Genomic DNA, 26,050 nt, shown 5'->3' on the forward strand with positions numbered 1-26,050 from the left:
CCTCTACAGCGCTCCAGCTCTCTGCTAATGGAGGCTATTTCTCTCTCTCTCTCTCTCTCTCTCTCTCTCTCTCTCTTGGCCCTTCCCCATCCTGCTGCTACCTGAGACTGGTCACTCAGAAAGATTGAAATAATGGGTGTCTAGGGGTGTTTAACCATAATTATAGAGGAGGCCGGGGCTACTTTTCTTTCAAAGAGGATTTTTCCCCTCATGCCCAGTTGAGGCAAGTTGTCACACGTGTTTTAAATGTATATTTCTGTCAGGACCAATATTGTCAAAGATTTACAATTAGCATACAGTTTGGATTGGCGGTATGGTTCTGTTCTGGGCAAGAACTCCCTGTGCATCCATTCAGCCTATGGATAAGAGCAGAGCAGGGATAACAGTACCATAAACCATATGCTGATATCCCCCAACACAAACTGACAGTGAAAATCATAAGGCCTTAAGCAACAAGCAAGTAGCCCTTACCCAATGACCAGAAGCTTTAAGAACAAGCATATTCCCAATATAACTAAATAGAACAAGCGTGACAAATACTGACTTCAACTGAATAATGACTGTTTACCATTTCTGTTTGGAGCTGTACCACAGCTGAACTGATTCAGAAATGATGATCGTTATTTACTCTCTATCACAGCAAGCTGCTTGAATCTACCGTATAAAGCTATATAATGCTATATAAATATAGGTGATTTAACTTTATAGGTTAAAGCACAGCATGTTGCAGCAACAAGCATGTTGCCAATGACAACACACATTGCCAATATGATCGCATAAACCTAGCACAAGCATTTTACTGAAAATGACTAACAAGGGCTAAGCAACATGGAAAGCCTTAGCAATAAGCATGTTGCCAATAACCCATTAAAAAGTAACTCAGCTTAGCTTTGTGAAGACATTCACATATGAATGGAGAGTGAAATATAGCCAGCTGTGAGATGGATGCTTGATCTCTTGATATCCTACTTGATGCGGGGAGTTCATGTCAATAACGCAGCGATGGAAGAAGCAATGCTTACTCAGTCACTTCCAAATCAGGCAGCTTATGATCAATGCAGTGAATTTATGTGTTCAAGTTCACAAATTTCAACGAATCTGAGGTGAAGTCTATGAGGCGAACAAATTCCTCTCACTAAATTAGTGATTGCACCGTTCCTAGTGAGATGATGGTGTTCTTTTTTTTCTCTCTCTCTCTGAATGGTACACAGCATGGTTCAATGAACTGTATCATTTTTTCTCTGGGGCAATGACAGCTGAAATGCAGAATAGCTTTTTCCAAAGCATTAAGGTACGTTTCTACACAGAACTCTTTTTAAATAAATCTACCCTGAGAAATAATTAAAAAGAGCGCTAGCTCCAGTTTTCCCTATACACATTCACACATACTCACATATGCTTCAGAACATACTGCCCATCTAAGCCTTCAGCTTGTTTTAGAACATTGCACGCACACACACACACACACACACACACACACACACACAAATGGTATATTGAGTCCCTCTTCTCCGTGGCCAGCCAAAGTCTTATTTAATTAGGCTAATTAAGAAGCTAGAATAACCATTTTCCGGATTACTCATAATTTTGAGCGGTTAAAGAATTGAGCAGACACATGAAGCCAGCACAAGTTTCTTCATTTCCCTTCACTGACTCAGTACACACACATTTTCTTGCTGTCTCTCCCACTGGCGCTGTTAATGTAAAAGATGACTTGAAGCTCCACTTCTTTCTGTCACAGGTTTTAGATGATGTGACACAATAAGCTCCTTAACACATGAGAGTTATTGGACTCCATTTCTGAAAGCATGGGGAAAACGAAACAACGAGGATAAGTGTCCTATATCAAACTTTCCTCAATTCACAGACTTTTAGATGTCTACATCTATTTATTTAAGATACCTGCATGTTTTCTAACAGTACTAACAGTTTCAATACCAGATAAAGCTCACTCAGGAGCTTTAGAGATGGTACTGGATGAGATATGAGATACCAGACCATCACCACTGTGCCCTTGAAAAAGGAATGCATTTGATTGTGTCAGAAAATAGAGAGTTTGCCTAAACACATAACAGACAAAAATGAACCATTTTCAAATCATTATTGGAAATATTTAGTGCATTTTAGTGCAGGGTGGAAAATGTTTGTGAACCCTTAGATTTAATAATTGGTTGACCCTCAATAACCTCCACAAAATGTTTCTTGTAGTTGCTGGTCAGAGGCACACAGAATTTTGCCCATTCTTCTCTACAAAAGTGTTTCATTTCAACAATATCCTTTGGATGTCAGGTGAGAAATGCTCTCTTGAGGTCATCACGAAGTTTCTGCAGCAGGAACATTGAACATGAATCATCATTTACCCACTTTCATTTTGTTCAAAACCTAACTGCCTTTTTTGTTCAGTGGAACATAAACTGTTTTATTTAGAAAATAATCCAAGCTAATCCTCTCCAACAAAAGTGATAGCAACAAAAACATAAAAGTACAATATGTTCCAAGTTTAAGGTTTCAAATGACACAAGGTTTAATAATAAGGATCCAAGGGATGTTCATTTTGGGGTGAGGTAATCAATCAGTATTTTCCCAGCCATTCACAGCTTTATGCTATATGTAAGGTAATACCAAACAACCAACAAATCATGTCTTTGCTGATTTCTCAGTTTCCTCTGAAGCTCCATCTATTTTTACCCTAACTGGGCTACATGGAATTAGGCTAAAGTGTGATTGGATGGCACATCTAGTGGTCTTATAACGCTCCTCTTTCTCAGCACAGCTCCAAGGTCAGGGTGACTGATTAACTTCTACTCCTGGTGGAAACTTTTTTTGGATGCCAATTTCAGCCTAAAATTTTTTGTATTTTTCTAATAATGGTAGCAGGTGGGGTCAGGCAGCTTTGCTTTACACCGGTGAACACTGATGTCTTGTTTTAAATTGAAGCTTTTCTTTCAGTAATTCAAAGCTTTCTTATGGTCATTTGTGCATGATTAGTCACTATGCTTATTTCAGAATGCTGTTATAAACATAAGCTGTAAGGAGGTGTTATGTACAGCCAGCCGATCATTATCGGAAAATAAACCCAGGCAGGGTGACCTTGTATCACCCTGAATGGGTTTATTTTGCAGTAATGACTGACTGACTGTACATCATCCCACTTATTACATGGCTTCACACAAAAATAAATAAACATTTGGACATGAAATATTGATTTAAGTTGGAATTATCTGTCTATTATTTTAAAGCTTCCACTAAGGAAAGCATAGTCCACTACCATATACAAAATGGCAAGCAATAAGATGAACATTCTCCAACAACATTAAAGTCATATTAATACTTATGAGTGTAATGAGGTAATTTTTACTATACAGTTTGATACATGAAGGTAGTGCTGGTTTCAGTTACCCAGATTTGTATATATGAAGTGTTGCCACATGTGAGGGAAAATACAGGACAACAGTCGAATCCAGGAAATAAAAAATTAACTGTAATGGTATGCCTTTATTGAAGCTGTCAGTCTGCATTTTCAACCTTTTTTTTAATAGTTGTGTTCACTAGCAAGGGGAGAAAATACTTCTGGAATCAAAACAGCTAAAAAAAGTGGATGGATGCCACAATTAAAGGGGTTAGTTTACAAAATCATTAAAATTCTGTCATTGTTTACTTATCCTCAAGTTGTTCCAAACCTGTATGAGTTTCTTTCTTTAAAAGAAGGTATTTTAAAGAACTTTGGTAACAAAACAGTTGACAGTAGCCATTGACTTCTAAATAGTATGGAAGTCAATGGCTACCGTCAACTATTTGGTCACCAACATTCAATAAAATATATTTTTTATAATAAACAGAAGAAAGAAACTGCATCCAACAGCTTAAAGTCATTCACACAGATCTGGAATAACTTGAGTAAATGATGACAGAATCTTCATTTTTGGCTGAACTAATCAGAATCAAGTGTTCCAGAGATCAGTGTAATAATTTGCAATAATCGATTATTATTTAGTGACATGTTCCTGTGTAAAATTACACATAGAAACACATAATAAAATATCTATTTTAGTTAAAGGGAAAATATAAACTTACACAGAGCTCCTCAAACACAGAAGGATATAATCTCAGTGTATCTGGGTGACTGTGTTTGCCTTTGTAGTTCTATTTCTCTTTCTTTCTCTCTCACACACACACACATACACACACACGACAGTGAGGGGGAGCCTGTGAATGACAGATTACTGAACCGTTCAAACTGTATGCTGTGTGCCATGCTGGAAGAGCGTTAATCACCCCCCACATACATATAGGATTTAACACAGACGTATGGAATTAAAATCATCAACAAATCAACACGTTTGTTTGCACAAAGCATTCGTAGACTTGATGTCATGATGATTTAAACAAACATAAATATAGACCTCCACAGTCACGATGAGACACACTCCGCACGCGCATATGATTGATTTAATTGATTAATTGATTTTAACTGATTTTCCATAACATTTCTGCCATGGACATTAACTGACATAACCACCACTAATATGCTACTAATAAATATATTGTAGAAGCTTAATTTTCTGTAAAGCTGCTTTGCAACGATTTGTATCATATAAAGTGCCATACAAATAAACTTAAATTGAATTCAAATAAAATGAGCATATTTAAAGGGTTACTCTACCCCAAAATGATTTTTTTTTTATTAATCACTTACCCCCATGTTGTTCCAAATGAGTAAAAGTTTCATTCGTTTTCAGGACACAATTTGTATTTGGATGAAAACCGGGAGGCTTGAGACTGTCCCATAGACTGCCAAATAAATGACCCTGTCAAGGTCCAGAAAAGTATGAAAGACAGTCACAGGCCTCTTGGGTTTCATCCAAAAAATCTTAAAATGTGTTCCAAAGACGAGCAAAGCTTTTATGGGTTTGGAACAACATGTGGGTAAGTGATTAATGAAAAATCTTCATTTGGGGGTCGAGTATCCCTTTAAGAGGCTTCTGTCTGTTGAGCAAGGGTAAATGTGCTTCAACTGGTGGCTGATAAAATTGTAATTTAACAATGAAGAACAGGGAAAAACATTGCTATAGTGATAATACGATTGTGCATAATTAGAATAGCAAAGCTTATAGCAAATAGATCAGTCAAACAGAGTCCAATTTAACATAGAAATAGGAAAGTTACATGTTTACTTGCCTCTTTACAAAAACAAACATTATGATACTTGGTTGCCACATGATGTCCAATATAAAATTTTGGTCTCGAAGCAAAACCGGTCGAGAGACCCAGTTGTGTCTGACGTCAGCGTTTATGGCTTTAGCAGCAACAGACCATCAGCGCTCAAAGCTAATTGCTTCATAAATCAACAGCGCCCTCTGCTGGCTCACACTATCTCTTACGCGACAGCAGAATGTATCCAATTGAAATGATACACAAAGCACATCAGTATTGTGAGATAATCGGTTTATGAGAACAAGCTGACGGGCAAATTGGACGAGGCGCTTGGATCTATAGAAGCATCTACGTCGACCAGCATACAGTCAGTTTGGAATAGAGTGTTCTTTCTGACAAACAGCAGAACACAGCGTTCACAGCATATGTACATATCTTTATTCTCTTTGCTTAGACTATGATTGCCATGCACTGCAGAAATAGGGTTGCTATTCCATTTTGAGTGTGAGATGTTTAGTTCTCGCTGAATAAATATTAATCTTATGACCTTGAATATCAGTTAAATTCCTGATCTATGCAGAAATCTGTGCATATCAAAGAAACAAACATAAAACACATACATACATATACATACATGCTGCTTGCATACTTGTATCTTAGACTTGTAGAATCCACATTAAAAAAAAAACTTTATGATGCCTTGTAAAGCCCTGTTATGATAGTATTGGCACGTTAAATAAGGTGTATTTTCCCTTTCAGAAATGTTCCTAACCCCAAGACCTACTAGTGGAGACATTTAAAATCATTCAGTGTCCTGTTTGCTGAAAGTACCAAGCCAAGTAGCAAGAGTGCTGCCAGCCCTTTCCACAGTGATGGAGGTGCTACATATGGACAGTAAGGACGGCAATCATCTTAGCATCTGGGATTTAAGAAATGTGGATAAGATTATTATTTATTCAGGCTAATAAGTAGGCTCCCTTCTCATCACTGTTCCCAGGTTTGTATTGACTATGAGAGCAAGAATGCACTTAAATCCAGATTTTTGCTTGGTAAACAGTGTGTCTGTGAAAGTTTAAAAACTGTTAAGTAAAAGCATTTTTTTTGCGTCATTGACCCACTCATAGCTTATGCCATCTTTACTTAGCCTGAGCATGATTATATTCCCTGTGAGGAATTTCATGCAGACAGCCAGCAGTAATCAGCACATTTATGGGCTGTGCTTATTTTTGCAAATGGTAAAGGTTAATGTTACTCAAAACTGTGGGTAAGGAATTGACCCAAGGAAATCAGGCTCAGAGTGGGAGCATTTCTGAGTCATCTACTCATGATGCACGATAATGTGAGTGAAAATGTGTGTGACAACCACTCAGGGCAACACACTGAATGATCTGACACTATTAAAAGATGTGCTGCGGGGTCCAGTGGAACTGAAATCCTGAGATACGTGAGCAGACTGACTCATATATGAGTCCACACACATATAACTTTCTCTGTCTGTCTGTCTGTCTTTCTGTCTATCTATCTGAGGACAACATAGACTATTGTTTTCTAACGTTTGAGTTTCAAAGAAATGTATACATTGTGATTTTCTGCAAGAATGCATTCAATTGATCGAAAAAGCACAGTTTTGTAATGTTACAAAAGATTACTTTTTTTGTTTTCTACACTTTTACACAAAATATTTAGCACAACTCTTCTCAACATTGATAATAATAAGAAATGTTCCATGCGCAGGAAATCAGCATATTGATTCCTGAAAGATAATGTGACAATCAAGACTGATGCTGAAAATTCAGCTTTGACATCATTGGAATTAAGTACATTTTATAATGAAAAAAGTTATTTTAAATTGCATCATTACACTTGTTTTCTACTCCATTTTCCATCAGAAGAGACTGAAAATACAACAAAAGTGTTTAAAATTAAAAAAGTTAATTGTAAATTTCATTTTTGTTTCCATATTTTTGATCATATAAATGCAACCTTGGTGAGCATAAGATACTTTTTCTTTTTGAAAATATTGTTCCCAAATTGTAGCTGAGCATTACACCCACACACACCAATATTTTTTTACAGCTCCATATATTTGCACCAGCATGTGGCCTCAGGACATGCACAGAGTGAAATATGAACAGCAAAAATAAAATGTCTCTATGTATAATAGTGCGTATATGCTTACTGAAAGTTTTTTTTTTCAAGATGATTAATAAGAACAAGACTCACAGTAATAAGTTTTCCTTTTAATACTGCTAGCGTTCGCATTAGATTAGTGATGGTGCATAAAATAGTGCCCTGATCCAATGTAATTTACTCACACAAACATTGTGCTTATTTGCATACATTTTCTTTGGTTAGACTGACATCTTAAAACACAACAGAAATACAAAAGAAGAGACCGAATGGGTCCCATGGCTATCACTTTAAAGTGGTGTTGATTAGTACTGCCTCTGTGAATCTAAAATTACCTAACGTGACACAGGTGACATCTAACAAGAAGACCAAAACGGTTGAAATATAGCATATCATCATACAGTATCTACTGACACTTTTCAGCTGTAGATGAACATCATAACCATCTGGCTCCTTTTACACAGCCATCAGATATTACGTAATTCTTGTCAGAAGAAATATGTCATTGATAAAATGGAAATAATCTTTGGTGTGAGACACTGTCATTAAAATACTTTGTAGGTTCATGCAAGCATCAAGACAATGCAGTTCATTTTCTCTCTATATATTAGAGGATCTTGATACCTTATCATATTATAACGTATGCAATTCTCTGTATATTTTGTCTTTACTTTGTAGGTTCATGCAAGCATCAAGACAATGCAGTTCATTTTCTCTCTATATATTAGAGGATCTTGATACCTTATCATATTATAACGTATGCAATTCTCTGTATATTTTGACTTAAAGCTACAATGTGACACGCAATAAAACAGAATATTACAATGTTCTCAAGTAAGATCGTAGTGAAAGAAGCATTTTGTCCTGATCCAAACTTAATTCAACTCTAAAGCCGTACCTGTGTACCATCTGTCATCTGTTCAGAGAAAACAAAGCAATCATCAATAAAAATGGCTGTGAAGCAGGCTTAAACCTGGGCGCCTGTAGGCATTTCTGTATCCCCGAGCTGGAGCTTGATGCTGTCCTGAGGTTTTACACCACCTCCACGTAGTTAGCAGGGTAAAGGCCCTCTTTCCCTCCGTCCATCATACCTCTGCACCAACCCTGATCATCCTCATCCTCGATCTTCAGAAACTCCTCACCTGAACACACACACAGATATAAAGCATCAGGGGTATATAAATTATGTCCATAATACTTCTCTGTATAGTTATTGTACATATAGTAGACCTTGTATATTGTGTACTTACTGCTTATTGCTTATTAGATGCTAACTACATTTGGTTGCCTTGTTCCTTACATGTGCAGTGACAATAAAGTTGAATCTAATCTAATCTAATCTAATAAACAAGGGCAGCTGACCTGCTTTGAAGGACAGTTCATCTGTCTCCTGTCCAGCATAGTCATAGAGAGCTCGGACTCTCACTCCTCCAATCATTACACTGAGACAAAGAGCGAAAACAGACAGTCAGTAAAATTAACCCCATTTAAAAAATGTTCCTTAGCAACTGTCACGATCCACTACGCCTTTGCTCTTTTCTAATGCAAATCTTGTATGTGCGGATAGTTTTGATCAAAACTTTTTGTTACCTTTTGTTAAATAGTTATGGAAGCACATTTCTGCCACATAAGAATAATAATAAAAAAAAATTGTAAATCAAAAGAGAGAGATAAAAGGTCAAAACAATGACAAGCTCGAGATAAAAAGTCAAATAATAAGATTAAAAGTCATAATTATAAACAAATCTTCTAATAATTGTGACTGTTCATCTAATAATTTCCAGTAAAATTATTTTCCAGTAAAAGTATTTTCCATGTAAAATTTTGAGTTTTTACTCATAATTATAATTTAGTATTTCAACTTGCTTGTCATTATTACATGACTTTTTACGTGGTATTTCTGATTAACCAAAGCTTTTTTTTCTTTTCTTGGCCTTCCACTGTTATACATCAAAGAAACTTAACTCCTTATTTGTTTATTTCTTAAATATAAATCTTTTAGGAACCATATAACTTACAAAACTAATCTGTGAAACACTAGACCAAAAGAAGGAGAGTAAAGGAAGTTAATGAAGACAATTTTAGGGTCAATTTTTTCCACATTTGACTAAAAAGGATATCAAATACTATACTTTAACATTTGGGACTATTACTTTCCTTGGATAGGTTTAAACAGAATTAATCCAAAAATACTGTAACATGTTGTTGCCAGAGCACATATAATACACAGAGAAAATAAAAGCTGAGTAATTAATAAAGTTATGAAATATGTGGACTATGATATGTCACCTGTTTTTCTCAAATCATACAGAAGCATGCAGAACACAGAGCATTAGTAAGAATTTGGTCCAATGATAATAATGTTATTAACTTAACATAAATGTATTTATGTACTGATTCAGTTTATTGTACTGTATTTTTGATAGCAATTAAATGATTCACAGAACCATAATACTGTGTTGTAGAAATGTTATCACTTGTAATGTCTTTTAAATATTTTAAAATATATATATATATATCTTTCAAGTTGACTGTGATCAACATTTGCCTCAATTCTGATTCACTGTCTTCACAGTCTTACTCACAATACTGCATAAATTATTGATTTTTGCAAAGAAAAACAGCAAGAATGTTTTGCAATGTCACAATAAATTCTAGTATTGAATATAATATTCAGTTAGTGTTCCTTGTCAAGCTTCTCTGAGCAATAGTATCCAAGTTTGGACTGAGTTTGCAATGGGTCAATACACAGCAGCAAGCAATGACAAGGCCTGAAGTTCAAAAAGGCTTAGTTTGGTTAGTAGTGAATAACAGTCAGGCAGCCACGCGCTATAAAGCCCCACAGCAAACATGACTGTAGTAAACTGACCTTCTCTCCATCACTACTGCTTTCTGCTCCACCTCCTTCCTTCCCTTTTTATGCTTCTTGTCTGGAGTCCACTCCTGAAATAGAAAGAGAGCGAGAGACAGAATGAGTGAAGGAGTAAATGTGGGTTTTGGCACAACAGACTACAGTCTATTTGAAGACGTGCCTCTGTGAGATACAGAAATATCACAGATAACAACAAAGATGTCACTCTAACACCCTCAAGAATGCATTAACCTCAAAGCTTTAGTTTAAAACTAATCTTAAATCTTAAAGTGTTACAGTTTGTTTTTGCTACGGACAATGTGAATGTGGTTTACTGCACATTTCTCATTGTGAATAATCCACCTTATTTTTTAAGTGTGATCATTCATAACTTTAATGTGCAAGGCTTCCAGTTATTGTTGTTTTAAGTGCTGCTGCTTAATATTGCAAACTAATATTTGTTACCATAATATTTGAATGTATTATTGTTACTTAATTACTTATTCTACTTTACTTTGAGCAGATAAAGAATCTGAAGTCTTGCACATTCACAGAAAATAGTTTACTCCTGTATCTCTACATAAGGTGGCTAAAACAGGAGAAAAGTCTCATAGCCTTGAGTGAACGAGGATCCAGAATATCAGAGATACGTGAGCTCGGGCTCTTTTAACACAGGCCATTATGCCACCATCTAGAAACCACCCAGAACACCTTAACAACTGCATAGCAATACCATGGCATCCACCCACAACACCCTCATGGCAGTGAGATGTGCACAAGCAATCACCACTCAGATTTTCTTAAGAAAATGTCAAAATTATGTTTTAGCTAATGTTTGTCAATGTAAATGCATTTGCAATATTAACTGTATGTATCTACCTGAAACTGAGGCCAGTCAGTGGGCATTCCTGGCCCGTGTGTATTCTTCCACCAGCGCAAATCTTCCTGCTCACTGATGGACATCAGAGTATTATGGAGCTCATTGTACACAGCTTTTACACTAACAGAAAGAGAGAGAGAGAGAGAAAGATCTTGTATCATTTACTCATTGTGAGTAATAATGAAATAGACAGAAACTGAGATTTGACCAGCATAACCCTTCTCACACACCTCTCGTTGTTGGTGACATCCAAGTGTCTGTGGATGGACAGGAAAGCCTGTTTGAGGAAGCTTATCCTCTTCCTCTCCTCCTCTTGTGACTGGTCAAAGATAGACTCCATTTCCTCCATGTAGCGTGGAGCATAACGTGTCACTTCCTCAAGAACCTTCTCATAGCGGGCTCGCACCTGCAAACAAGAATTTGCAGCCAGTTAGTCAGATGTGTTGTGTTTATGTGCCACTTCAGACTGAACTGGATGTTGAATGCAACTTCAAAACCACTTTGCAATAAGGGTCTGCTTGTTAATGTTAGTTAATGTGGCTAACTAACATGAACAATGCATTTATTACAGTATTCATTCATTTTTGTTAATGTTAGTTTATGAAAATACAGTCGTTCTTTGTTAGTTCAAGTTAATTCACAGCGTATTAACTAATGTTAATAACTTTTGATCTTAATAATACATTAATAAATGTTGAAATTAATATTAGGTTAATAAATGCTGTAGAAGTATTGTTCATTCTTAGTTCATGTTAACTAATGTAGTTAACTTGTGTTAACTAATGAACCTTATTGTAAAGTGTTACCCAATTTCGAAGCAGTTTTTTTCCAAACAATAAAAATGCATGGTTAACTTTTTTTAAATAACTATACAATATATACAGTACAGTGTCCTGCACTAATATTGGAACACTTGGTAAATATGAGCAAAGGTGGGTGTGAAAATAAATCTTCATCGTTTATCTTTTTGATTTATTTATTTAATTATTTTTTGAAAGTGGGGGAAACTCATTATGAAATAAATAAATTTGGGTTAAAAGTCTGACTCTTGACTCATCCAAAAACAAACTCCAGTATATTCAATTTTAGACACGACTGGTCAAATGAAACTAAAAAAGAGCTTTTTGGCAGCAAACCACCAGATGGGTTTTGTGCAAACATGGATTAAAAGTATCCCATGCCCACAGTTAAATATACTGCTGGATCTTTAATGTTGTGGGCCGGAGGTCCTTGTTCAGATACATGGCATCCTGGATTCTATCAAATACTAACAGATGTTAGAAATCTTAAAAAAGTCTGTGGATCGATCTTACTTCAGGACAATGATCCAAAACAAACATCAAAATTAACACAAACATGTGACACTGAGCACAAAATGAGGCATCTGCCATAGCCGTCCCTGTCCTTTGACTTGAATCCTATAGAAAAGGAGTAGGGTGGACTGAAGAGAAGAGGCACCAACATAGAGCTGTGATTCTGAAGGATCTGGAGAGATTCTGGATGAAGGAATGCTCTCTGATCTCTTGTCTGGTGTTCTCCAAACTCTTCAGGTATTATAGGTGAAGAATCAGAGCTGTTATCTTGCAAAATGGACCTTGCAATAATTGGGTGCAAATAATTGTGGCCAACATGAACTAGAAAAAAATATTTATTTCATAATGAGTTTTCCCTCCTCTTGCAATTGTTTGACTTCAATGAAAAGTTAGAATTTTAAATGAAATGAAAGATCAAAAAGATAAATGATGAAGATTTATTTTCACAGACACCTTTGCTCATATTTACCAAGTGTGCCAATATAAGTGGAGGGCACTGTATATTTATATAATAAATGAATAAAAATGCTGTTATTTACAACATACTATTCATAAAAAAAAAAAAATCTTGAAAAAAATTAATAAATAATTTAAGCAGCAATGTTTTCAACATTGAAAATAATCGATCCAAATCAGCATGGAATAAATCACGTTTTAAAATACATTTAAATAGAAAACATTTATTTTAAGCTGTAACAATATTCTACAATATAAACGTTTTACTATATTTTTAATAAAAAAAATAAAAAAATAAAAAAAACAGATTGGATTCCAACTCGGGACCTCTTGAATGCCCATCAAAAATGTCACATATAAGACTAGATTTACATGCATAAGGGGTTACTCAATTGTTAAAACTGTTAAAATTGTTTTTTTTTTTGGTTTGTTTTTTTGATTCTCCACATCCTCTATTTTCTGTTGAGTTCTATCATTAAGTATGCAATATATCACATGATTTCATGGCATCATTAAGCAGCCTGTAAATGTAAACTGATTTTTCTGCTTCCTTTTCCTGAAACGGATGAAAAAAGACTATTTGAAACCCTCTGCTATTTTCTTTCTCTCTTTCTGTTTCTTTCTGACAGTCTCCCCCACACAGCACTTACCTTCTCTGTCTCCTGGTGAGCCAGTTCGGTCTCTTCCTGGATCTTCCTCTGTTTTTCAATGGCAATGTCAGGGTTGCCTTGGGCATGGGTCTCCCGCTCACGAGCCATGTGTTCCTTACGGCAAGCTTTGTGAAATGCAGACTTGGCCTTCTCTAGCTGCCAAAAAAAAAAAAAAAAAAACACACATCCAGGTCAGATTCATGTAGGACAGGTGTTAGTGATGCACACTCTGTACATTCATTTTCAAAAACTCAACAGTTCATTATTCAACAATTACCATATGTAAACCTTTATCTTGAGACATTTTTTGTCCCTACAATACTGTGTACAGAGCAAATAAAATGAGTGAAATTTTAACCCCAGAACTACAATGCTTGCATTACCTTCTTCAGTCTCTTGGCCCAGGGCTTCTGAGCACGTGAGAAACCAGTTTCAAAGTCCTGGGACTCTTTGAAACCTCCAAATATCTTCTTATGGAAAGTGTCCTTCTGCCACGTCCGGATGCGATCTCCGTCCTCTGACACCAAAGCACGGCAGATGGAGGAGTGAAGGGAGGAGAAGCGGTCAGCAGAAGAGAGGAAGCACCTCCAAGCTTGTAATAGCGAGCCGTAGAGAGGACCTGGACAAACATATTCATGAGAGGACCATTTAAGGTCACAAAAAGAAGCTTCTTCATCAGATACTAAACTAAAGATGTGGACCTCTCACATAAAACGCAGGTCATAGTTTCTATACTAAATGATATGTGCGGCTCTTAACAAAAGACTTTGTCTCTTATGTTATCTTCAAAATACTACTCATACTAATCTTTTTCAGCATGCAGTGCAATCAGTATGCTAAATTTATTTTTATTTAAAACCAACATTTGCTAAAATGTGGGAAATATCTTATCTCACAATGCAGTGCAAATTCTCCTTCTCATTATTTATTTATTATTTGATCATTCTGTCAAAACTGAACCCATTCTAAGACTAAATTTGGTGAAATAAAATTAATAAAAATAATTTTTACTCCCGAGATGAGCTTGAATTTAACAACATAATGAAGGGCCATGACAATATTAGAGCATGTGCAAAATTATCATATTAACGCTGAACATGATGAATTAAAATAGTGAGGTCATGTCACAATCATTTAGCATACTAGCATTACTGTCATGTTGTAAAGTAAACATAACATAAAACATCTATCATTATTTACTATTATGCATACTTTTTTAATAACATGCAATATACAGTATATCACAGTATAAAATAAGAAATATGCTAGTATTGTGTTCAAAACATTTAACATTTGATTGAAAATTCAAAATAACAATTTTATATTGTTTTATTTTAATATATTTTTTTAATCATAATAAAGTAATCAGGAAACTAATCATTAATTGTTCCTCAACGTGTAGAATTAAATAACAGTCAGGTCATGTTAAAATCATTTGGCATTTAATTAGAACTGTTGTAAAGTTATAAGAAAACAACATAAGTAAATGTGGCATAAATAATTTACAGTCATTTACCCTTATGAATGCTTTTTTTCCCTATAACAAGCAATATACATTTATTTCATAATGCGATATAATATAATATTGGTCTATATATTGGATAGGATTTCAAAGCAGGTATTCTTGAATGCCAATCAAAAATGTCACCTTACATGTATTAGGGATTACTAAATTGTTAAAAAACAAGTACAGTCATCTGTTTTTTTTTTTTTTTTTCTATTGATTGATTATAATACCTTATACAGTACATACTGCACAGTATGTTTTCATTCCAGAACCTCTTGAACAAAAAAATGCAGTACTCACTGGCATCCACTAGGGGTTTCCACTTGGTACTCCATTCACTAAGTTGCTGCGCGTACTGTCTCTCGACCCTGGCCCTCTCTTGGAAACATGCCACTATATCATTACACGCCTGGAAGGCATCTTCGGTCCTCTTCACAGTCCGGTGGTAATTCCCTGGCTGAGACACAGACAGATAGAGCATGGATGAAACAATAAGGTTAATTGTAAAATATAGAGGGAAAAGAAAATGAAAGAATAGCCCTTGGCGCTAAAGGTTTGGAGTCTGTTTAAGAGGTCAAGAGTGAGGTATTTACTGTATGACACATGGAAGATGTCCCTGTCTCCTCTGAGGGACTGGCCTCATTTCTTTTCCAGCAGGGTCATTGAGTTTGTTTGCTATGGATTGGACTAGTTAGCAGCCTCGGCTAAGGTTTGTTTCTAATATAAACATCCAAAGACAACATGTGGTGTGGAAAACCAGAACACAATTCAAAGATTACAACACCCCACCCCCCACCCCCCAAATAAATAAACCAAACATCTGCGACTAGATGAGTAGCCTACCAGCGAGTCAAGGGAATTCAGGCCACAGTAAGTGAGGCATCACATGGACAGCACAGTGAAAGAGGTTGATTAACTGTAATAACTCCATCAATTATAATACATGAAGGAGGAGGGCAAACATAATGACATTTCCAGAATGGGCGTTGTGTTTGATAATGTGGAGTGTGTTCTTCCATTTTATTAGCAGCTCCCCCACAATTTTAACAATTCATCTCTCTCCTCTACATCTTCCTTCTTTGTTATTCTTTGTTGGCTTTTCCTCCTTCTCTCTCTCTTAGCTGTGGTTTGCACCACATATTTTCCCCAGTCTGAGAAAAAGTAAAAACAGCTGAGGAATCTCAACTCCGGCCAAGAGCGGTGCAGAGCAGCACCTGCCAACCAATCAGAGTATGGTAAGAAATCAAACAAATAACACAATCCCTGTCAAACGGAATATAACATTCAGCTGGACTCAAAGCTGTACAATATTTAAACAGAATTGTTTTACTGATCAAACAAGCCTATTTAAACCAACCCCATTCAACTCTGGCTGAAACTTTTTGCCATTTCACCCCTGCAATCTACAGCCAGTGCTGTGGTTGACCAATCACAGCGTCTAGGATGAACACAAAAACCCTACAGCGCTCAGTTCTGGTCAGCGGCCAGCCAATTAAAAGGTAGGACATGCAACAAAACCCTTGCAGGCTATAGCAGGGTGGTTGTTGTAAACTGACAGAACACTGTTGGTCAGAGCATTTCACCCAAAACCATAGCACTGGCCCAGCTCCAGACGTGATGGCAACTCAGCAAAAAGAGCTGAGGCTAAAAGAGAGCTGAGGAGAATCTTAAACGGCTTCATACGGCTCTCAAAGATCTCTAGATGTCATTGCTAAAATAACAACAAATCACCACAAAAAACTATAAATATTCATCAGCTAAAACTCACGGCTAAATAACAGCTTGTTATTCACTTTCTAACTAAATATAAGTTTGAACATGAACATGATTAATAGTGACTATATGTAATTAAATTATGTATACAGTATCATCACATAATTACCATTATTAATATCAAAAGGACTTTTTAGGAATATTTTACCAATTTCACTAATATAAAACAGAAAACTAAATGTTAAAAAGATGACACATGAGCAAATACACCTCACTTTTATCCATAGGGTGTTTTAAGGACTTTGAACATGCCAAATGTCGAAATACTACAGAATTGCTACAGTCTAAAAAATACTGTGAGTATTATTTTCAAACATTTCCAAAGGTATTAAAAGGCAAGGTTCTGCATGATTCCCACCAGCACTGGAGGGCGGAAAAGCAAACCAATTAGGGAGCTGAGAGACAAAAGCTTAGCTAATTAAAATGGGTGGAGGCACAATGGAAGAAATTTACAGACTGAGATTGAAGGTTAAAGAACCATAAAACATGCTGCAGTAGTCTCGAAGAAGTAAAATAGACTTGACTTGAATATTAATCTTCATTTGGTTAATGTAGGGTTTTCAGAAGCTTTTGTGAAGCTTTCCACTTAATGTCCAAACAAATCTTGTCATCTGTTGTTGCTCCAAGTGTTTAGGTGTTAAAACCAAGTCAAGCTACATCGCCCACGTGCATGTCTGCTAACACATACATAACAAAGCAGAAGCAGATGGTATTTTCTAGAGGTCCGTCACCCTGTCTGAGTCATTGCTGTCCTTCCTCCCCCTCTCACTTACCATCCAGAAGCTCTGATTGTTGGCATCCTCAGGGCCTGTCTCTGCCGAAAGCGTTGACATGATGGAGTCTGGAATAGAGACATGATAAACAACATTTTAAGACATTAAAAGTTTACTCTTTTACCTCATTAAAAACAGTTTTACAGAAAAAGTAGTTAATAGTACCTTTGAACAATGTTTAAAATCAACTATATTCACATGAGATGACGACTGTGTTTTTTTCTACATAGGACGGGTTTCCTCGTCGTGGAAGCTGTTAAATGCTGCTCACTTCAGCTCAGTAAGCCCCTGTTATTGAATACTTTCATTTGTGTAATACATTTATCCTTGTTGACTTGCTGATATCACATTTTTACATTGGCATCATAACCAAAAAAACATTTGTGCATCCATGCCTCTATGTGTCAGTGTAAGTCCAAAATGCCTGGTGTATCAAATAGCACAACAAACAAAAACAGTTACTAATACATCTTTAAAACAAAATTACTAGTATTTTTTCTTACTTTTGCTGTGAGAAATACAGGTCAGTAGTTGGGCTAGTACTCTCCATTTGACATGCCAGAGGGACAAATGACTGCAATTTATTTTTTTAATTTTCTAGCTTGTCTTAAAGCTGCAGTAGGTAACTTTTGTAAAAATATATTTTTTACATATTTGTTAAACATGTCATTATGTCCTGACAGTAGAATAGAAAAAAAAATCAAGCTCCTCTGGCTCCTCCCAGTGGTCCTATTGCCATTAAATAAATGTAATAAATGTATATATAATAAGCGAGTACACCATGAATCCATTTTCCAAACCGTGTTTTTAGCTTGTCCTGAATCACTAGGGTGCACCTATAATAAGTGTTTATATTCAGACTATTTTAGATTGCTTCAGGGGTACAGCGGCGGAGTAACCCAGTACCTTTGTGATTCTTCATTGACATAAACAGAGAGAAGTAGTTCCGGCTACAATGTTCTTCCGCAAGACGCAAGCAGTTCTGTTTATTAACCTCTAGAGCGTCAAAAGTTACCTACTGCAGCTTTAACAGGGAGACAATAGTCAGAAATGTGTGACAGAGCTGAATCACATAATGTGCCTAATAGCATGCTGGGAGGGCCTTTTGTTTTACAAGCTTTCTTCTATTTAAACTACAGTTTACGAACTGCGTCGGGAAGTGCATGGCTCCAGCTAACAAGTTTTATGCTCTTGAAGTCTAGTTCTTGAAGAAAGGAGGGTAGTTACATTGAAGGCTGTTTACAGAGGATAAAAGAGCTTTCTGGATGAAAAATGTGTCACTGACTAGTTAAAGTGTAAAAAGTGAAATGTCTCGGAGCAGATGTAAGTGTTGAAGAGGGTTGTAGTCAGACAGATAGTGCCTAATACTCTCTCTTAATACTCTTCACTGCTATCTGCCTCGAACCAGAGCTCTTGGCTTTGACATTTGAGCCATCCCAAAATAAACACAAACACATACACATACTCTCTCTCAAACACACACATAAATAAACTTCTCTTCTGGAACCACATGTTCATGAGCTCTTTTCTTGAAAATACAAGCACATTTGGCCCACATAAGAACATGTTTGAGCTGCCCTGAACACACACATGCCAGAAACACATGCATTTGACAGCTCAACTTTTTTCTGTAAATGCAATAAAGCACATTTTGTCACAAGACATGGAGAGAGAACAAGATGACAGAAGGGAAGTGCATGAACAAGCTGTTATTTGTCTTTTCTACTCCCTGGGCCACAGTGCATTATCCCACACTGTCTCTTCCTATCACTTTTTCCCACTGCAGGGGTCATGGGTAAAGTAAATCACTTTATATTTGAACTTTAACCTCACTTCCTGTCCCCCCTCTGTTCCTCTCCCTCCAGAAAGTCTTGTGCTCTCAGAGAATATGAGCAGGGACAAGCTTAAAGGGACATTTCACCAAAAATTTTAAATTCCGTCTTTAATTTCTTATCCTTTTGTTATTATAAAAATTTCAAGCTTCCAAAAGGAGGCAAAAGCACCATAAAAAAAAAAAAAAACTGAAATGTGAAATGTAGTGAAACTGAAACTGATTATGAAAAAGGAAGAATTGTTTTTTTTTTTGTTGTTTTTTTTTTAATAGAGGCAGATGTAAATGCAGGTTTTTAGTCAACTGTAAGAAAAAGAAGGGTTTTATGAATACTCAGTAACTGGAGAAATCCGACATATGTCACCAGAAAGATTCAGATATGACATTTGTAAAAATGATCAAATAAATTAATGAAAAAAATTAAACATCCATTGATAAATCTTTCAGTATGATGCATTTAGAAAATAGATAGGGTGAATAGTCAATGGGAAGATTTTCAGTGAATAAATATTACAATTTGATTCTGTTTTTCAATCAAAACATATTCAGAAAATGTGTAGAAAATATATTGCACAAAGCAATTTTCTATACTTTTATGATGCTCTTTTACATCAATTTAGAAGATTACACAATTTTGTCTACATCCATGGGGGGATACATGATACCTTCATCAAAAGTTCTCCTTTTTTGTTCCAAAGAACACAGAAAACTATGTGGGTTTAAAGCAACATGAGGGTGACTATGTGATAACAGTGTTTTCATTTTCCTCCCAATGTTGCCTGTTTGCATTCAGCCTTTTCTGTGAAGTTAACCTATAACAGTCTCCAGAAGGGTTTAACCTTCATAACCCATGTCTGTGGGTCACACAAATGTATGTACAATTAAATAAAAGGATGAATGCATCTGCTTGACTGAATTAAATGATCACTATCTGTGGATAAAAGTAAGAAAAAACTATCTAGAACAGCAGGTTATAAAGAACTGGATCTTGTAGAAGACATTCAAAACGGAGATCAAAAACTATTTGAAAGTTTTGAAAGGTCCTGTAACTGGAGAGGAGGGAATGACCTATTTGTCTGAAAATATCATCATGACGTTGCTGTGAATCTCGCTCTTCTCTCATTTTCTCTTTTCTCCCCCTTTTCAAACCCCTGTACCCCTCACCCACCCTGGCTCTCTTTTCTCTCCTCCCCCTGTCCCCGTTTTGAGTGTCACTCAACACACACCCACACACCGAAGAAATATATAGCAACTAATGAATGCATCAGACAGAAATAGTATATGAATTCTGCAGAACTCATCAATTCAGTGTGATCAAACTTGACACAAACAAAAAATAAATAATAGAAGGACAGAGAAAAAAGACACAACAGACTCACCTCTAACTTTTTCAGGAAAGTTTCCTTTTAGTTCACACTTTCCTTTTTCAGACGCAACAGATCAGCTCTTTTCTGCTGGCTTTTCCACTTGTAAGCCCACCATATGGTTATGGTGTGTTCTGGACACACTCTTTCTTCTCTTCTCTGTCTTTGACCCGCTGTCAGTGTTTATTGAGGTGGCTTCCTGTCACTTTCTTTCTCTTCTCTGCTCTCCTCCCTCTCTCTCTCTAGGTCCCCCTTCTTTCCGAAGCAGCTGCGGGCGAATAGACTTTTCACTCTGTGGATCATACTACATGGCAACACTCCTCCCTCTCCATGTCTCTCTCTCTTTCTCCTTCTCCCTCTCATTTAAACACAGAGTTGGTCCTCACAGTAAAGTGGTAATGAAATGGGTTCAGTCCAGACAATTAGTTTGGATGTGTTTCATTCGTGAATAACCCACATACCTGTTGCACACTTTTTTACTTGCCCACCTAAAGAGTTCATGCTAACAAAAATAAGGTTAAAATAAGGTCTTATTTCATTAACATTATGTAGTGCATTACTAACACGAAATAACAATATGCAATATATTTTACAGCCTTTATTAAGGTTTGTTACTGTTAATTAAATGTCCATGTTAGTTGAAAGTGAATTAACTAATGTTAACAGATACAACTTTCAAGTTTAATAATGTATTTGTAAATGTTAAGATTAACAAGCTAAGATGAATAAATGCTGCCGAATGTTCATGTTAACCAATGCAGTTAACCAATGTTTACAAATGAAACCTTATTGTAAAGTGTTACAGATTTTATATTCTGTGAATTTTCGTCTTTTGTAACAACTACATTTATACTATCACAATTTATCTACCTTATAAGTGCTCAATCTCACAGTTCCCATGTTCTCCGGAGGTCCGCACAACAGCTGCCTGCATGGCACTGGCACATCCAGTGGCTCTTAGGAGGGGAGATGAGAGAAGACCCCCTGATTTGTTGAAGAAAGGTCTGTGACTCAGTATTACAAATATGGCAGCTGTTGTACACACTGACAAGAGCCCATCCCAAATATGTCTGCATGCATGGTTCAGTTATATTTTTATAATCTCAGAATTAGTGATAGCATTTTGAGAATTAATATAATGAGCCCCCTAAGTTCATTCTCTGTGCTATTCTTAAAAGCCAATGTGTGTCAGGGGTTAAATATCACACCTTTGCCCCTCTCCACAGAATCACATCATAATAACATTAACAACCTATCTATTTACAATATTTTACATATTTACTGTATTAAATTTAGCTGCTGGAAAGCAGCTTTTTAAAGCAATCTAAAAATTCATTATATGAATAAAATTATATTGTTATATTTTAAATAAATAAAGAAAAACAAGTTCAAATAAAGTATAGAAATATCACAAAAGCCTGTATAGTATCTGTTTATCTAGTGATATGATTATTGCTTTAAAAACACAAAACCTGTCCACATATACAACCAAATACATCTTTAAGAGTAACTTATTCAACTCTTGATGAGCTAATAAAAATCGTAATGTAAAATATACTACTACGAATTCCGCGGGTACAATTTAGAAAAAAGGTGAATAAAATTAATAACAATAATAATAAACCATCTAACAACAAAAATAAATATCGCTTTTGACGGCGTAGCGCGGTCTGGTTGAATTTTGTAAAGGCTCTATTATCGGACGCCTAAAGGCTGGTCCTACTGAGGATATAAAAGCGCCACACTGCGCGCGAAAGAGTCCTCAGTCTTCCGTGGTAGAAGCTTATATTGTCTGTGTGGGTAAGTGGTTCCCCCCAATCGCTTCCTTCATTGGAAAGCAAGTATTTATTGTTTAATAAGGAGTGTATGTCGTAATGATGATTAACGTAAGACTACTATTGGTCAATGCGGTTTTATTTGGTTAAAACGTTTAGTCAGTGCTACCGTCACCACGTGCGCGTTGATGGTTATGGTGTTAGAATTTTTTTAAATAAACTTGATTACTGCCTTTCGAGTTGTTTTTAACATGTGTTTGTGGTGATTGTTAAACTTAAGGACATCTGCTCTTTCTCTTCCAGAAAGGCCTCGTCACTGCAGTTTTGAGGTGAGATGCAGTTTAATCCCTTTGTAATAAACGATGGTTTGTGAAGTGTTTCTGTGATGTGTTAGCACTGGGCTCTGAAATCGTGTGAAGATAAAGTGCTGTTCTGCTCCTGACATGGCAGAATCTGAGAAGCGCTATTGATGTGGATTCAAAGCAATTAAATTCGACGTGGATAAAACTACTTATATTTTTTATTTTTTTTTTTACTTGCAGAGTGGAATCTGGCGACATGTGATCGTGACCTGTGGACAAGCTTCTGCCTTTCTGCGAATGGCGTTTAATCTTAAAATATACAAAATGCTTGTGTGAACTTGTAGCTATTTTTGTTCTAATAGCGGTGTGTGGGGTGTTTTTTTTTTTTTTTTTTTTTTTTTTTTTTTTTGAAAACTACCAATTAAGACTTAAATCTTCAAGCTTGTTTTCAGAATTCATTATTTGAAATGCTGGTTAAGATGTGATCTTAATCTAAAATGTGTAACTGGCTCATAAGGGTCATAAGATGTGGCTAAAACACTTTTGCTGTTAAAATGTGGTGTTTAAGGTAAATTTTCCGCATCCTGTACCTTTTTCTCTATGCTCTGCCATCTGAAACATTTCTGCAAAGCTCATCAGTCTGAAGAGCGAGGTGTGCTCTGATTGGCCAGCTATCCTGTGCATTGAGATTAGCTGAAGGCCTCCAAGCATGTGACGGAAGTGTTATGTCCCTCAACATACTGCGACGCGTGTCCCGGTCAGAACACCGGCACAAGACCAAGACAAAAACCCATTCCGGACAAGCCATTTGTTGCATCCAGTAGGGACCTAATTATAGTTTGTAATGACTTGTACGGACACCTCGGGCATTGGGTTACGTCATGCTGCATAAATGTCTGCATTTGTGATCTGAGAAATGACCTATTACTCTACACAGCTCAACTTCTGTTTGAATCATCAGAGGCAAATCCTTTACATATGTAAATGTACTTACAGACTGCCAAGTCACAACAGCCAGCATTGTAGTCCACTCTACCAGGATCAGAAAACACTCCTCCATAAAATGTACTTCAGTGCACACATCTGAATTGGGGCTGTGAATCTTTGGGTAGGCAGCAATATGATTCATAGGTTTTCAATTCTATTTTTGCAAATTTAGAATGCGATTATTTAAATTAAGCGTATTCGGAGGATTATTTAAATGCTTAGTCGGGGCAAATTACACCAGCCTTTATGGTTCGAGAACCATGCACAGGATAGCTTGTTAGATGCCAGCTTAATGGTGCTATGGCATACATAAAACTTGTGTAAAATTAGCTTTTATTTTGGCTTATGCATTATAAATGCAAACGTGTTATGTCAAATATCTTTAACTTATTAAATATTTATCATGATGTACATTAATAAGAACTGTATGGTTTAAAATATCCATGTTCCTAAATACAAAATAAATACCAAAAAAAAAAAATACCAAAAATATTTTACAAAAATACCCAAAAAAATAAAATAAATGTTATAGTAAACAAACCACAAGACACTCAAAAGTAATTCCTGCATCTTTTATTATAATTCTAATAACCTTTAGTCATTTCTTAAAACATTTGTATTTCATATGTGTATATGAATATGTATAATTGCATACACACATACATTCTGTAAATAACCTCTTATCTGTTCATAGTTCATTTTCTTCAATAAAAAAAAAAAAAGATGCTTTCTGCACACCCTGGACAGCTACTGCATCAGTTGCCCCTGTGTGTGATTCATGACCTTGTCCTAGGTCACACTGCCCAGACCCTTTAATGGCTATGTGATCTTCAATATGTATGTATCCTCAGCATGATTCTGCATATTTCTGCAGCAAGAAAGCATGACTGAATACTGTTCTATTATTAGAACCTGTGATATTGACAATCTTAAATGCAGAGCTTGAGGACTGAACCAAGGCTGAAATATGGCCGGTTTTTTTTTTTTTTGTTTTTTTTTGTCCTTTGCATGGTCCAGTCCTTCATTCAGCTATTCGACTGAAACTGTCAGGGTTGTGAGAAGTGTGACTTTTACTCCACCTAGTGGACAATATTGGAAACTGAGAATATTAACCATTCATCAAGGTACACTCGCAGCTATTGAAGCAATTTGGTTTAATGAATTTGACTGTGGAAAGATGAGACAACAGGGAACACAGGATGTGTAGAAAGCATGATTCAATTACACGTTAAACATTTGGAAGACAGAGATTCTTTAAAACTTGGAATCCTTTTTTCCATCTCAGAATCATAATTTCTTTCATTGTCCTTACTGTTATCAACATTACTATACTTACCAGTCTTAAACATCAAAAATAAAAGTTCTTCTTTTTGTCCAATATGGGTGATCAATAATGCAATGAATCCCACACTAATTGTGAGAGGACAAATGGATGCAAGATGGGCAGAGGGAAATGAAGAGGGAGAATGGTCTTGATGGTCCTGAAAGTGACATAGACAGAAAGTTAAAATTAAGGTGAAGGCATTGGTGGTTTGGACTCAAGGTGACAGCAGATGAAAGGAACAGAAGAGGAATGGCTCATTAAAGGTGCAATGTGATGATGAGGAGCCCTTTTAATTGATTGAGCAACTATTTGTGATGTGGGAGATGAGGGGTGGAGGTCACTAGATTTACTTATAGATTTGTGTAATGAAATATGAATGTAAAGTGTATATCTACTGCCACAGACAATAAACTTCTTGATAGTCCTTGCATACAAATTGATGACATTAATTTTGTGTTGGAAGGAAAATCAGGAGGGTGAGGGACACTGTAAGATATGAGTGTCTATTGTCTAATTTAAATCCTAGAGGTACCAAAGATCTGAACATTGATCTTTTGCATGTGATCACAAATAAAAAAAATAAAAAAGTCAAACATAAACATCTGTTTAGCGTTTCTGCTCAAAAGCAAACAAGAAACATTGCAGCTTATAGCAATAACAGCAAGGACGATGAAAACAGTGACTGCAATAAATATAATTATCTCTTATTAAATCAATAACAGAACTCCAGACCCACTTAAGAGTTAAAAAATTGTTACAGGAACAATCATCATATTAAAACAGATATTAGCACATATCCCTCACCCATGTCAGAGTGCATGTTCATCTTGCTTCGCCTCCATAGAAAGAGTGTTTTTTGGAAGGAGAGAGGGAGAGTGACTTTGAAAGAAATACAGGCAGTTTCGATTTCCCTCTCCCTCGTCTCTATATTGTCTCCTCTTTTAAAATGTAGGCTTGATATCGTTGATAGGTTCGCTGAA

At 36.1% G+C, this 26,050-nt stretch overlaps 1 protein-coding gene, 1 long non-coding RNA gene and 1 other non-coding gene across 3 annotated transcripts; 2 read left to right on the forward strand and 1 right to left on the reverse strand.

The window, feature by feature from the left end:
* Positions 1 to 7,373: 7,373 nt before the first annotated feature.
* LOC127949201 (protein kinase C and casein kinase substrate in neurons protein 3-like) lies at positions 7,374 to 21,570 on the reverse strand. Its single transcript, XM_052546221.1, has 11 exons — positions 21,553 to 21,570; positions 20,698 to 20,950; positions 17,488 to 17,555; positions 15,242 to 15,398; positions 13,818 to 14,053; positions 13,435 to 13,590; positions 11,246 to 11,421; positions 11,015 to 11,135; positions 10,154 to 10,227; positions 8,647 to 8,726; positions 7,374 to 8,426 (listed from the first exon to the last, which is right to left on the reverse strand). Exons 3-11 carry the CDS (start codon positions 17,545 to 17,547, stop codon positions 8,317 to 8,319), a joined length of 1,170 nt encoding a protein of 389 aa, XP_052402181.1. The 5' UTR covers positions 17,548 to 17,555; positions 20,698 to 20,950; positions 21,553 to 21,570; the 3' UTR covers positions 7,374 to 8,316.
* Positions 21,571 to 22,394: 824 nt separating this feature from the next.
* On the forward strand, positions 22,395 to 23,173 carry LOC127942936 (uncharacterized). Its single transcript, XR_008149487.1, has 3 exons — positions 22,395 to 22,482; positions 22,761 to 22,786; positions 23,000 to 23,173. It is a non-coding gene; the product is annotated as an uncharacterized LOC127942936 (long non-coding RNA).
* Positions 22,832 to 22,921, forward strand: LOC127966388 (small nucleolar RNA SNORD88). The gene has a single exon (XR_008155617.1). It is a non-coding gene; the product is annotated as a small nucleolar RNA SNORD88 (small nucleolar RNA).
* Positions 23,174 to 26,050: the final 2,877 nt, after the last annotated feature.

This window comes from Carassius gibelio, chromosome A3 (genome assembly GCF_023724105.1).
Source record: "Carassius gibelio isolate Cgi1373 ecotype wild population from Czech Republic chromosome A3, carGib1.2-hapl.c, whole genome shotgun sequence".
Lineage (NCBI taxonomy): Eukaryota > Metazoa > Chordata > Actinopteri > Cypriniformes > Cyprinidae > Carassius > Carassius gibelio.